At 39.7% G+C, this 13,159-nt stretch overlaps 1 protein-coding gene and 1 pseudogene across 1 annotated transcript; one reads left to right on the top strand and one right to left on the bottom strand.

Annotated features, from left to right (window-relative positions):
- The first annotated feature begins 10,509 nt into the window (after positions 1-10,509).
- On the top strand, positions 10,510-11,414 carry LOC127127642 (uncharacterized). Its single transcript, XM_051056902.1, has 3 exons — positions 10,510-10,948; positions 11,057-11,169; positions 11,268-11,414. Exons 1-3 carry the CDS (start codon positions 10,797-10,799, stop codon positions 11,306-11,308), a joined length of 306 nt encoding a protein of 101 aa, XP_050912859.1. The 5' UTR covers positions 10,510-10,796; the 3' UTR covers positions 11,309-11,414.
- Positions 11,317-12,689, bottom strand: LOC127127641 (uncharacterized; annotated as a pseudogene).
- Positions 12,690-13,159: the final 470 nt, after the last annotated feature.

The following is a 13,159-nucleotide window of genomic DNA, read 5'->3' on the forward strand; positions in this document are numbered from 1 at the left end:
TCATTCTAGTAGCGGATTCAGTGATATTGAAGGGAAGATTTCGGGTTCGATTTATTGTAGTTGAGATCAGTCGGGCCGAGGGTTTGAAGAACTGAGGGTTATTCAACAAAGGGGCTGGAATCGGAGGTCTATCAACAACAATCGAAGGACTTGATTCACCTTGAATCAAGGAACAAGGAGTGAAAGCAACATTCAACGTCTTGAGAATTTTGTTGTATATTTGCTTTGCAATCCTTGTGTAAACGGTTAAACTCAACAGGTGATATCTATTAAAGCAATCTCAATTCTAGTTTTAGAATTGAGGGAAGACGTACCCTGAAGCGAGGACGGCGGGGGAACTGCCTCATCAAATCTTTGTTTTCTCTAATTTTCTGCATATTTACTTTTAGCTTAAAAATTAAGTGATTTTTGTATAAGCACTTTTATCAAACCTTAATATTAATTGAGTAAGAAGTTAAAACTCTGTTTTTGAATCCAAAGTACAATAAGATATTGTACTAGATCAATTGGAATTACTTACTCAACATAAATATCACTTGTAGTGTTTTTACACACCAAGTGTTTGATAATTTGCCTAAACCAAAATTATCTTAGTTGTGTATCTAGTTTAGGTTGCTCTTTGAATCATTGGAACTAGGAATCCTAGTAAGTGTAACAAATCATTGATAGTGTGACTAGTGTAGTGATTCTTATTCCACATTATCACTAATCCATAGGCTTGACGCATATCCGGTTTTCCAATAACAGTTCGTTTTAGACTATACTTTCCTCGGCCGCTTCCGCACTTAAAACCAATTTTTAATTGGTAGCGCCGACTCAAATTTTAATTGGGATATATTCAACCCCCCCCCCCCCCCCCTTCTAGATCCGTGCCATAGTCTAACAAGTGGTATCAGGAGCTCCGATTCACTCCGTGCTTCAAAATATAACTTTGATAGAAAATGGCTAACGAACCTAAAGGGGCTTATAATAGAGCTCCCGTTTTCAATGGTGAAAATTATAGTTATTGGAAAGACTGTATGCGGGTGCACATAAATTCCATAGATAGAAAAATATGGAACGTCATTCTCAATGGTCCAATTGAAATAACCATGACCAATAAGAATGATGAATTAGTGCCAAAGCCCGAAGCACAATGGACCGATGATGATGAAAGAAAATACAATTATGATTGGAAAGCCAAAAATATCCTAATCTCCTCATTAGGTGTAGATGAATATCATTGTGTATCCCATTATTCTACTGCTAAGGCCATGTGGGATTCACTACAAATCGCCCATGAGGGGACGAACGATGTTAAGTTGGCAAGAATCAACACACTAACACAAGAGTTTGATCTCTTTTTCATGGAGCAAGGGGAAACCATTGCTGACATGCAAAAGAGATTTACTCATCTTATCAATCGATTACATTCATTAGGTAGGCCTGTTTCCAATGATTTTGCTACTAATAAGATCTTGAGATGTCTTAACAGGGAATGGCAGCCGAAAGTGACTGCCATCAAAGAAGCAAATGATCTTACCACATTAGACTTGACAACATTATTTGGCAAACTACAAGAGCACGAACAAGTACTCTTGAGCCTAGAACAACACGAAAAGAAAGAAAAGAAGGACAAAGCAAAGGTGAGTGAAAAGAAATCTATAGCTCTAAAGACTTCCTCCTCGAAGTCTCAAGAAAAAAAGCAAAGTGATTATTCCTCGAGCGACGAAGAAGAAGAGGACAAGAGCGAAGATATGGGGTTGTTTGTTAAACGTTACAATCGTTACGTGAGAAAGAACGACATCCAACATTCCGAGAAGAACTTGGTAAACTTCCGGAAACAATCTAGGTACTCTAAAAATGATGACTCAAAAGGTAAAATGACTAGAGGGTCGTGCTATACTTGTGGAAAGCCCGGTCATTACAAATCGGACTGTCCGATGAACAAGAAAACAAAGGAAAAAGAATCATACAAATCACACAAGAAATCATCAAAGCCAAGGAGAGCATACTTGGGAAAGCGATAGCGACTCCTCCGATGATGAAAGTTCTAGTGATGAAGATGAAGCTGCAAACCTATGCCTCTCTGCTCATCAAAAGAACAAAAAGAAACATGTACGACATGCTAAATATGAAAAATCCTCTAGTATGTCTCATCATGAATTACAAGCTGCATTTGATACTTTACACTGTGAAGCTAAAGAGGCCTTTAAAAGCCTTGCCTCAAATAACCAAATTTTTACCCATTTGGAACAAAAAATTCGAGAATCCGAAAGGAAACTTGAGGCACTCAAAGCTTCTATAGTAGAAAGCACAAAAGCAGGTTGTGAGGACCTTAGAAGTAGGATGATAAACTTTGGGTGTGATACTTGTTATATTTGGCAAGGTGAAGTAAGAAACCTAAAGACCAAACTTGACAAGGCTCTTGAGCCCAAGATTACCTTTGCAATCGATAAATCAAACTTTCGAAAAAGTATGGTTAATCCATATCAAAAATATAAATATGTTATAAAGGATGAAGATAGCAAAGGCAATCAAAATGTAAATTTCTCTTGTCTTTATTGTTGCAAGAAAGGCCACTCCATTGCTAAATGCAGGTTTAGGAGATTCTTAGTTCCTAAAGGCATTTATCAATGGCTGCCCAAATGCAACCATTTCGTTACTCACCATTCAGGACCCAATAAGCCATTGGGTACCTTCTCGTGTTAATTGCATTTCCATAGGTACAATGCCTCGAGACTACCGAGAGAAGATGGGTTCTCGACAGTGGATGCTCAAGGCACATGTCAGGAGACATATCACTCTTCATTGGCTTCGTGGCTAAGAAGAAAGGATATGTAACCTATGGTGACAACAACCGTGGAGCAATACTAGGTAAAGGTAGTGTAGGTAACCCTTCTTCCACTACTATTTCTGATGTATTGCTTGTCGAAGGTCTTAAACACAATCTACTTAGCATCAGTCAATTATGTGACAAAGGATACAATGTATCGTTTTCAAAAGATTGTTGCAAAATTGTACATAATGATGATAAGAAGAGTATGTTTAATGGCATGCGAATGAATAATGTCTATATGTTAGACTTGAATGAAGTATCGTTAACAAGTGACAAATGCCTTGTAACAATGAGTGAAGATTCATGGTTATGGCATAGGCGTTTAGCACATGTTAACTTTGACTTACTAAATAAAGTAGTCTCAAAAGATCTAGTCTTAGGTCTCCCCAAAATAAAGTTCACCAAGGATCACCTTTGTGATGCTTGTCAAAAAGGGAAGCAAACGAGGATCTCATTTAAATCCAAAAATATCGTTTCAACAACGAGACCTCTCGAACTTCTTCATATGGACTTATTTGGGCCATCTAGGATTAAAAGTCTAGGAGGAAATTATTACGGTTTCGTAATAGTGGATGACTTTTCTAGATTTTGTTGGACTATCTTTTTAGTAAGCAAGAGCGATACGTTCGCCGCCTTTGAAAGGTTTGCTAAGCTTTCCCAAAATAAATTAAATACAAACATTGTTTCAATTAGAAGCGACCATGGGGGTGAGTTCGAAAACCATTTATTTGAAGAATATTGTAGTAACCATGGTATCGATCATAACTTCTCCGCTCCACACACTCCTTAACAAAATGGGGTTGTGGAGCGTAAAAATCGAATTTTGGAAGAATTGGGAAGAACAATGATTAACGAAAGTGGTTTACCGAAATATTTTTGGGCCGACGCCATTAGTACGGCGTGGTATGTTTTGAATAGGGTGCTCATTCGCCCCATTCTAAATAAAACACCGTATGAGCTTTTAAAAGGGCGAAAGCCAAATGTTTCTCACTTACATGTTTTCGGTTGCAAATGTTTTGTATTAAATAATGGAAAGGAAAACTTGGGCAAATTCGATTCCAAGGCCGACGAAGGTATCTTCCTCGGATACTCTCAATCGAGTAAAGCATACAAAATATATAACAAACGATTACTTGATGTGGAAGAGTCTGTACATGTCACTTTTGATGAATCCTATCCGAGAAACGTCGGAAAGGGTAGTGTTGTTCATGGTGCAGGTACATCTACGGAAGACATACTCAATGGTGGCGAGCCGGGGATTAATCAACCCGACAAAGTCAAAGTTGAGGAGGATAAAGATGTACACCATGAGGAAACCGAGGTAGCTCATCCGCCTTCAAACGATGATCTCCCTCAAGCTTGGAAGTCTTCCAAAGACCATCCAATTGACAACATTCTTGGAGATATCTCAAAGGGTGTTACAACTCGATCGAAGCTAAGTAATTTCTGTTATCACTTCGCTTTCGTTTCATAAATAGAACCTAAAAACCCTAAAGAAGCCCTACTCGATGAACACTGGTTTTTGTCAATGCAGGAGGAACTAAATCAGTTTACTAGAAATGAGGTTTGGGACCTTGTCCCTCCTCCGCGAGGTCATCGAATAATCGGCACCCGATGGGTGTTTAGGAACAAGTTGGACGAAAATGGGGTAATAACCCGTAACAAGGCGCTTTTAGTCGTGCAAGGATATAACCAAGAGGAAGGCATCGACTATGAGGAAACTTATGTGCCGGTTGCCCGACTCGAGGCTATACGCCTTCTCCTTGCCTTCGCTTGTGCGAAATACTTTAAACTATTCCAAATGGATGTTAAGAGTGTGTTCCTTAACGGTTACATAAATGAAGAGGTTTACGTCGCACAACCTCCGGGTTTTGAATCTCATGAGTATCCTGATCATGCTTACAAACTAAAGAGGGCTTTATATGGTCTCAAACAAGCTCCTAGAGCTTGGTATGAGCGACTAAGTAAATTTTTACTTGATCAAGGTTACTCAAGAGGAAAAGTTGACACAACTCTCTTTATTAAATATCAAGGAAAGCATTTGATATTAGTACAAATTTATGTTGACGATATTATATTTGGGTCTACTAACATGAATCTCGTGAGAGAGTTTTCGAATCTTATGCAAAGTGAATTCGAGATGAGTATGATGGGGGAGCTCACATACTTTCTCGATTTGCAAATTAAACAACTCAAAGAAGGAACATTCGTGAGTCAAACAAAGTATTGTTTGGACCTTATCAAGAGATTTGACATGGCAAAAGCTAAGGCCATTGACACCCCCATGCCAACATGTGCAAACTTGAATAAAGATGAAAACGGTAAGGACGTAGAGGTAAAAAGGTATAGAGGTATGATTGGATCTCTTCTGTATCTTACTGCTTCTCATCCCGACATTATGTTTAGCGTGTGTATGTGCGCAAGATACCAATCATGTCCCAAGGAATCCCATCTAAAAGTTGTCAAACGGATACTTCGATACCTATCCAGTACTCAGAAGTATGGACTATGGTATTCCAAAGGAAATGATTGCTCATTGGTAGGTTTCTCCGATTCCGATTTTACCGGTTACAAATCGGATAGGAAAAGCACTAATGGCACTTGTCACTTATTTTCAAATTCCTTGGTCAGTTGGCATAGCAAGAAACAAGTATCAGTTGCTTTGTCAACCGCCGATGCGGAATATGTTGCTGCCGGTAGTTGTTGTACACAAATCCTATGGTTTAAGCAACAACTATTGGATTTTAATCTCAAACTCGAATGTATTCCCATTTTCTGTGACAATACAAGTGCCATTAATCTTACCAAAAATCCTGTGTTGCATTCTCGCACCAAACATATCGAAATTCGGCACCATTTTATTCGGGACCATGTAGAGAAAGGTGATGTTGTATTTCAACATGTTGACACTAAAAATCAACTAGCGGACATTTTCACAAAGCCGCTAGCTACTGAGCCTTTCTTTCATATTCGCCGAGAACTTGGTACTCTCGACATTTCGGAACGGGCGCCATAAATTGCTTGCTTTATCTTATTTCGTTTAAAACTATAGTCTTGTACTTCTAACAAGTTGATGTTGTTGCAAGCACGAGTATATTGTTCATTAAGCTATTCCGGCATCGAGGTGATATTGTTCCTTTACCCTTCTCTCTCTCTCAACCTTCATGGCTAAATAAGTGCACTACATGATAATATTGTATATATATGACTTGTTTCTTATACCATGTCTGTTTGGATGTTTAATGTTGTGTGGCATTCTATTTATGCATCAAACATGTGAGCATATGTGCATAACAGTGAAAAACTGTAAATTTTGCCTGTATGAGTCGACCATAACAGGGCAATGGTCGACGCACACTTCAAAAATTTCTTTTTTTAAAATTCAAACAGTATGCGTCGACGCATGCATAGTGTATGGTCGACGCATCGCACGAAAACTCACATTTTCTCTGCAGAAAACCTTCAAACTTCCCATGCATTTACATTTCAAATTTGAATTAATTGTGCATTCAACCCACTACATTGTAAGTTGCATATACCTAGTGCCTATTGTCTCTTGGCCTCTCTTCTTCCCAAAAACCCTAAATCCTCATCTATAAAAAGGGAAAAACTCCTTCTTACAAATCATTCTCAAAACCTTACACCAACCTTCTCTCTCTACTCTTACAAAAAGCTTCAGAACCATTACCCATGGCTTCCTCATCCCGCAGACCTACCGATAAGAGATCAAGGGAATCATCCTCTGCCTCCTTACCCAGCACCGCTGTATCATTAGTTCCACCTGCGCTTGTCAACACCTTCAACAAAGACATTGGTAAAAGAGGAGTTGTGAGGCAACATGCATTCTACAAACTCACAGCAGAGCGCATGCATCTCGTAGAAATCATGTCTCTGCTACAATATCACGGCATTGTAAAATTTCTGGAATGCAATGCCAAATATAGCGAAGACCTGGTCCGTGTGTTCTACACTTGCCTCCATGACAAATTTCGTGGTCAAAAGTTTCACTCCAGGATCGCACAACAAAGGTATCTTTTAAGTCTGCTGTTTGGAATAAATTTTTTGACATGACTGTGGCTGCTGATGAAAATCCTCTCGCTGAGGTAACTGATTCTCACACGATAGAAGGATATGAGATTAAGAGCGCTTTGAATGCTATGCTGAAATGACCCTACCCATACCATATTGTGAACAATGATGCATTCCCACGAACTGTCACTGCCGGCAAGCTGAAAACAGGTGAGCGCATTCTCCAGTGGATTGTTCCACGCATCCTGCGACCTATGAAGGGTGGGCTCTCCCGAGTTGAACAGGCTGAAGTTCATCTCACATACATCCTAAAGAATCAGCGGAAAATAAACTGGCCCTACTACATTGCTAGTAGGATGTTCAGTTTACGAGACTCCGGACAAGGAACGACTCTGGCCTATGGATCTTTTATTCAAGAGGTTCTTACGGCAACCGACATTGATTATCCGTCCTTTCCGTATACCTCCATTTCCTCATATAAAGAATTCAGCCAAAAAACTTTGTCTATGATGGGATATTTTTGGTGTGATGAGCGGAGAATATACAAATTTGTTCGCAGAGGGTTTGTTCCTACGAGTGTTGAAGAAGATGATGAAAGTGATGAAAGTGAAGAGGAAGATCAAGAGGAAAACGAAGAAGAAGGAGCAGGACAAGCATTTGACCAGCATGATAGTCCTCTACAAGCGGACACACACGACTACAATAACTCCGCTTGGGTTCCGAATTCACATTCAACTGAAGAAGATGCCCCCAACCAGGGTAGCTGGGGTGAATGGCAACATATGGGTTGGTCAACACAACGACAATTCTATCAGCCGTATCAATATGGTGATGAAGAATCTCCACCGTCTCCTCCGCAACAAGAAAACTCTTCTGAACTCTTAGATATGATGAGAAATATGCAGCTGGCTCAACAATCATTCATACAAACTCAGGATGAGCGCTATGCTCATATATGCAGCCAAAGTCAAGCACAAAATGAGAGGATCGATAACCTCTCTACCAGCATGAATGATCGGTATGCAGCATTCACCGAGACATTTGAACGACAGGAGCGATCCGTCGATGTGGGCCTCAATTATCTAAGTAGTGTTGTTGACCAAATGACTTCCTTGGCAGATCCTGACAGAAACCTGGATATTCGTTACCGTCGAGGACGAGGCCATTAGGACATAAAAACTGCATATGTATCTGTATATTTTTGTTATTTGACCGAACTAAATTTTCTGTTATGCTCGTTTGTGCAAATCGAATTTAATGTTATCTTCTTTTTAAATTTGTTCAGTAATAATATTTGGTGTGATATTGTTATATGATTCATTATCTCCTGTTGAATATCATGTTACGTTGAATAAAAGTTCCTTTTCTCTTTTTGATGTTGTCAAAGGGGGAGAAGAGCATGTACCAAAGCCAAGCCAAAATATTCACAACAATTAACAATTGGTTTTGCAGACAGCCTTAGATAACAAAAGAAAGGGGGAGTGTGCATAATGTGTGTAAATATTGCATGTTGTTTTTCTCCTTGGTTTCACACAGGTTGTCATCATCAAAAAGGGGGAGTATGTAAGGGCAAACTATCATACAATATACGATCATAGGTTTCGATGATGACAAATGACCACCATGGATGAATCGGCATTGTCGATTCCACCTCTACAAAACAAATGCAACATACCACCTATCATATCCTTTTCTATGCTCATCTAAACTGTTATATTTCATACAACATATTGTCGCACCTCGAAAAAATGTGGGATACGACCTAGCGAAACGCAATCGCACGCTCGCAATGATGGACTGAACAGAATCGCCACCGAACTTTATTTATTCCTAAAAAGGAAAGGGGAAATATCGATAAAACCAAAAAAAAAACGACAATGATTATTGGTCGTCGCAACCAAATCAGGGTTCGGGAGTCGATTACGCGAGGGGAAGGTATTAGCACCCCTCACGTCCGTTGTACTCAACGAAAACCATTAGGTCAGTTGTGTGCGTTAATGTTAGTTTGAAATGTTAGGATTTTCAATTTATTAGGTGGGAAAGAAAGAATAGAAGAAAGAAGAAATGTTTTTGGATTTTTGACGAAGGACTAAACCTAAGTTTTTTATTAGTGGGCCTGACAAGATTTACAAATCCTGCTCCTACGTATCTCAATAGAGAAGTCAAGGCTTACGTAGTTTTGGGTAGAAAATGTTTGTTTGTTGGTCGATTTTAGCGAAAGCTACTTTGTGTCAAATCGACAAAAATATTGCTGGACTACCCAAAACAGGTGGAAAAACATTGCCTTGCATTGTTTTGAAACAAAGTACCTTTCCTTTGTGAAAAGGTTTAAGAGATCAATCGCACGGCGGCGAGGAAAGAAATTGATTGATTTGATGTGTTTTGAATAATGGCGAGAACTTGGATGAGCGAGATATACATCTCGAATCCTAGTCTCAGGAGTGCACGGTATACACCATGTTCCATTTCCATCTTTGATGAAAAAAGTATTACGGTAGGAATTAGGTATTTTGAAGTTTGAAAGACGAGTACTTGTGACTTACAAGCTCTTACAGCTTGGGTCTAATACTCGGGACTACGTTTGGACATTCCACCCAGGCAGTCTGTTTCTTTCCAATATTGCTAAGAAAATGATTTGAATACTTACGAATGTTTTGGAGGGAAGACGAATACTTATGGCTTGCAAGCTCTTACATCTTGAGCCTAATACTCGGGATTACGACTGGATATTCCCTCCAGGTAATCTTTTTCTTCCAACTTTATTAAGAAGAGGTTTTGAATCTTGGAGTGTGAAAGAGAAGACGAATATTTAAGGCTTGCAAGCTCTTACAGCTTGAGCCTAATATTCGGGATTATGACTGGATATTCCCTCCAGGATAATCTTTTTCTTCACGTTTTATTTAGAAAATGTCTTGAATAATAAGTTAAAATAATCAAAGTACAGAGGTTTGAAATTATTGAAAGTTAAGTTGATGTTGCTTAAGAGCTCGTTGTAAGAAGGCCCAAGAGTAAGCCATGTGAGGTTGATGGCGATGCTTACAAGCAATCGACTTACAAGGGTATGGAAATGGGCTCGACATTGAATCGAGAATTAAGTGATATTTATCATTATTATTTTTGAATGGTTTTTTTTCTTTTTATCAATGAAATTGAGATGATTTATCATGATTGAAACATACCTCACACATAAAAATTTATATTTCACATAAATCCCAAAGAAAGAATAATCACTTAAGTTATATTAAAAATAAAATAATAAAAATGAATAAACAATAGAAACATGATAGTAGTAAGACTATTTAATTAAATGTGAAAATTAAAGAAAATATGAGAAAATCAAAAATGCTGAAAAACCAAGACAACACACTTGGGTATCGAACCCTGGACCACAAAGAAGGTGAGCTAATCTCCCTCTCCGCTAGGCCACAAGTTGTTTGCTGTTAGGGTACCAACGACCAAATACATAAAGAAGAACCAAAAAAAAAACTAAATATGAGATGGGTCTGGGACGAAAGAAAGCCCAACAGTCTCTTGGACTGTCTGGGCTTGGGTTACAGAAGACCCGTTCCGGCTTGGCCCGAAGTGAGGTGGTACTGGAGCAGGGACACCACTTTAGCCATGTGGCTGTTTGGGGGGGGGGGGGGGGGGGGTTGGGGGGGTGACGAACATAGGAGAATAAATCTCCATTAATGGCTAGGTGTCAGCCAAATCTTTGAAACAACAAGGTGGGAAAAACGAAGGTGCAGCGAGTAAAGTAAAGGCCACTATTATTGTTTCCAAGCCATAGAGCCATTACTAATACTGACGGTCAATCATAATAAAAACTCTGGAGAAAAACAAAAGCGGATGGAAACGTTGGTGTTCATCTCTTTCTAAAAAAATCCACCTTCCCTCAAAAACTTCTTTCATTTTGAAAATCACAAATGGTGACGAAGGTAATACCCCGGCAATGGAGTTTCGTCTAGCGACATCCAACTATGATAAACAACACAACAAGCATAAGGGGAAGGTAATAACCTGTGAAACCGCGAATGCGACAACGGTTTGGTCGTTCTTCGAACTGCTTCCATTTCCCTTCGTGTTCCGGAATGGTGGCTTTAGGTAATTGCAATTGCAATTGAAGCTCTCTGGTTTCCTTTCTCTCGTTTCTAGGGTTTTTCGCTGTTATCTTACCTCTCCTTTAGTGAACAGTAACGGATCCTCTTATAGTCCCACCGCTAGGGTTTTGAATTGGCAGCTGAGATCAAAAGGATGTCGGACTTGGAAGTGCTTTTGGTGCCGTCAGTTTGTCTACCCTGTTTTGGTGCTTATTCTGAGAAAAGGTAACATGTACCTTGTACTTCTTCTATGAAAACATTTCATTTTTGTTGCTTGTGAATTTTTACTGCCTTACTGAGTTATTGTGATTTTTTTATTGCAGCGAAATTTCTCAACACACTTGAAGAAATGGAGTGTGTGTAATATTGATACAAAATGGGCATCCTGTCTACTACTTCAGCAAGCAATGGAGTGGGTAGTGCAACATGGACATGTTCAAAACCATTATGAGAAGGAAAATCATTTGTTTACCATTCTGAAGAAGTACAAGCAATTCGCTACCTATTCTATCCAAGCATGGCGTTAAAATATCAGGTGTACAATTCTCACTGAAGTTGAGTACTGCTGAGGCAGCATGAGCCTATACATGAGGGTGCTGAAAATCACCCATGGCGGCAGCTAGGGTTGGCAACACTCCTGGATGATATTGAACTTACAAATCAGGACCTAAATCAGTAGACAGTTGTCCAATTACATTAATGGTTGCCCACTTCACACGGGGATGTTTATCGGGAAACGAGTTCCATACCATAGCCACCGCTTGCTCCAAATTTCTTTACCGTGACCTTGGAGCATCCTTCAGCTATCTGAGCAAGTGCAATCGATGCAACATGGCAATTTTGCCACTCGGCTGCAGCCAAGTATGTATGCAATTGTTCAGAGGCAACAGGAACAATCGTATTTCCTCCCAAAGATATAGATAACCTATCCAAACGTTCCTGTTCAACACTACAATTGCTAGTTTCATCGGCGTCCTCGTCTTCAGTCTCCGCAGTGTGCCAAGCTGGATCATCTTCAATATCCAGAAGCATCTTCATAAGAATAGCAATCAACCTGCTAATAAACTGTGGCATATTCCTCATCATACCAGGAGCATGCTCCCTAGCTTCAGTAAGAGTAATCACAAACTCAATAGCCAAATGCCTAGTTCCTTCCTTCAAGGACTCTGCGTCAGCAATTTGAAGCATTGCCCCAACAACATCAACAATCTGCCTTCGGAGAAACCTAGGTTCAGTCCTGGCAAGTTCAATAAGCGACTCAAGAGCCTCTTGTGCGGTGGCCTCTTGGCCAGAATTAAGCGTCTCGGTCAAAGTTGTCATCATAGCCGGCAGCAAGTCCTGAAACCTATCTCGTTCGGCGGATCCAGGACAGACACTGAATGAAATTGATAACAGCATTAAGAGCAGCAATTCGAACATCGGGATTAACAGCAGAGGAAGTAAGACACTGAAGAAAGATGTCATGAAGGTCTTTGATATGCGGTGTGGGAGAATCACCGATGTACAGAAGCAAGTTCAGAGATTGTGTCACAAAGCTTCTTAGAAATCGATTTGGAGTTTTCGGTTTGAATTGAAGAAAGAAGAAGCGATTTGAGAGAAGAATGAGTTTGAGGCGAAAGATGCGGCCAAAGAAATGAATCATCGCGAGTGAGTTGCTTCCGGAGAAGAATAGCAGACATAGCACGAGCCTCCTGATGAGGAGTTGGCGCATTGTTATTGCAGGAGGATATATTTCCATGTCCACATACTAGATGACCATTAGCTACGTCAACTGCTTCAACAGGGTTAACACCCTTGTTTGGTTCCTTTCCTTCAAAGAGATCATTCACAAGTTGTTGCACCTTTGGAATCCTAGTGCTCATTAACTATTTCTCATCGTGTGCACTGTGAGTAATGTTCAGCCCATCAATAGAAGTTTTAACAGAACTGGTATCACTCCCTTCATCCCATGCATCCATTGTAGTATTCAGATCCCAGTTAACCCTGCTATTAACACGAGTAGTGTCACTATCACTTTTAGCATCAATATTTGAACTATGAGTACTGCATTCCTCCTTGCTTAAAGATAATTCCAGTGAGACAGGTTCTCCTTTATCAAGATCAGGATTTATCTTGTTAATTTTCGGACTTGTAACAGATGTAAACAAATGCTCCTTAATGCCTAAAGATAAGCTAGTACTTCCAGAAACTACGGGACTCTCTTGTTTAAGTGTGT

Source organism: Lathyrus oleraceus, chromosome 3 (genome assembly GCF_024323335.1).
Source record: "Lathyrus oleraceus cultivar Zhongwan6 chromosome 3, CAAS_Psat_ZW6_1.0, whole genome shotgun sequence".
In the NCBI taxonomy this organism is placed as follows: Eukaryota; Viridiplantae; Streptophyta; class Magnoliopsida; order Fabales; family Fabaceae; genus Lathyrus; species Lathyrus oleraceus.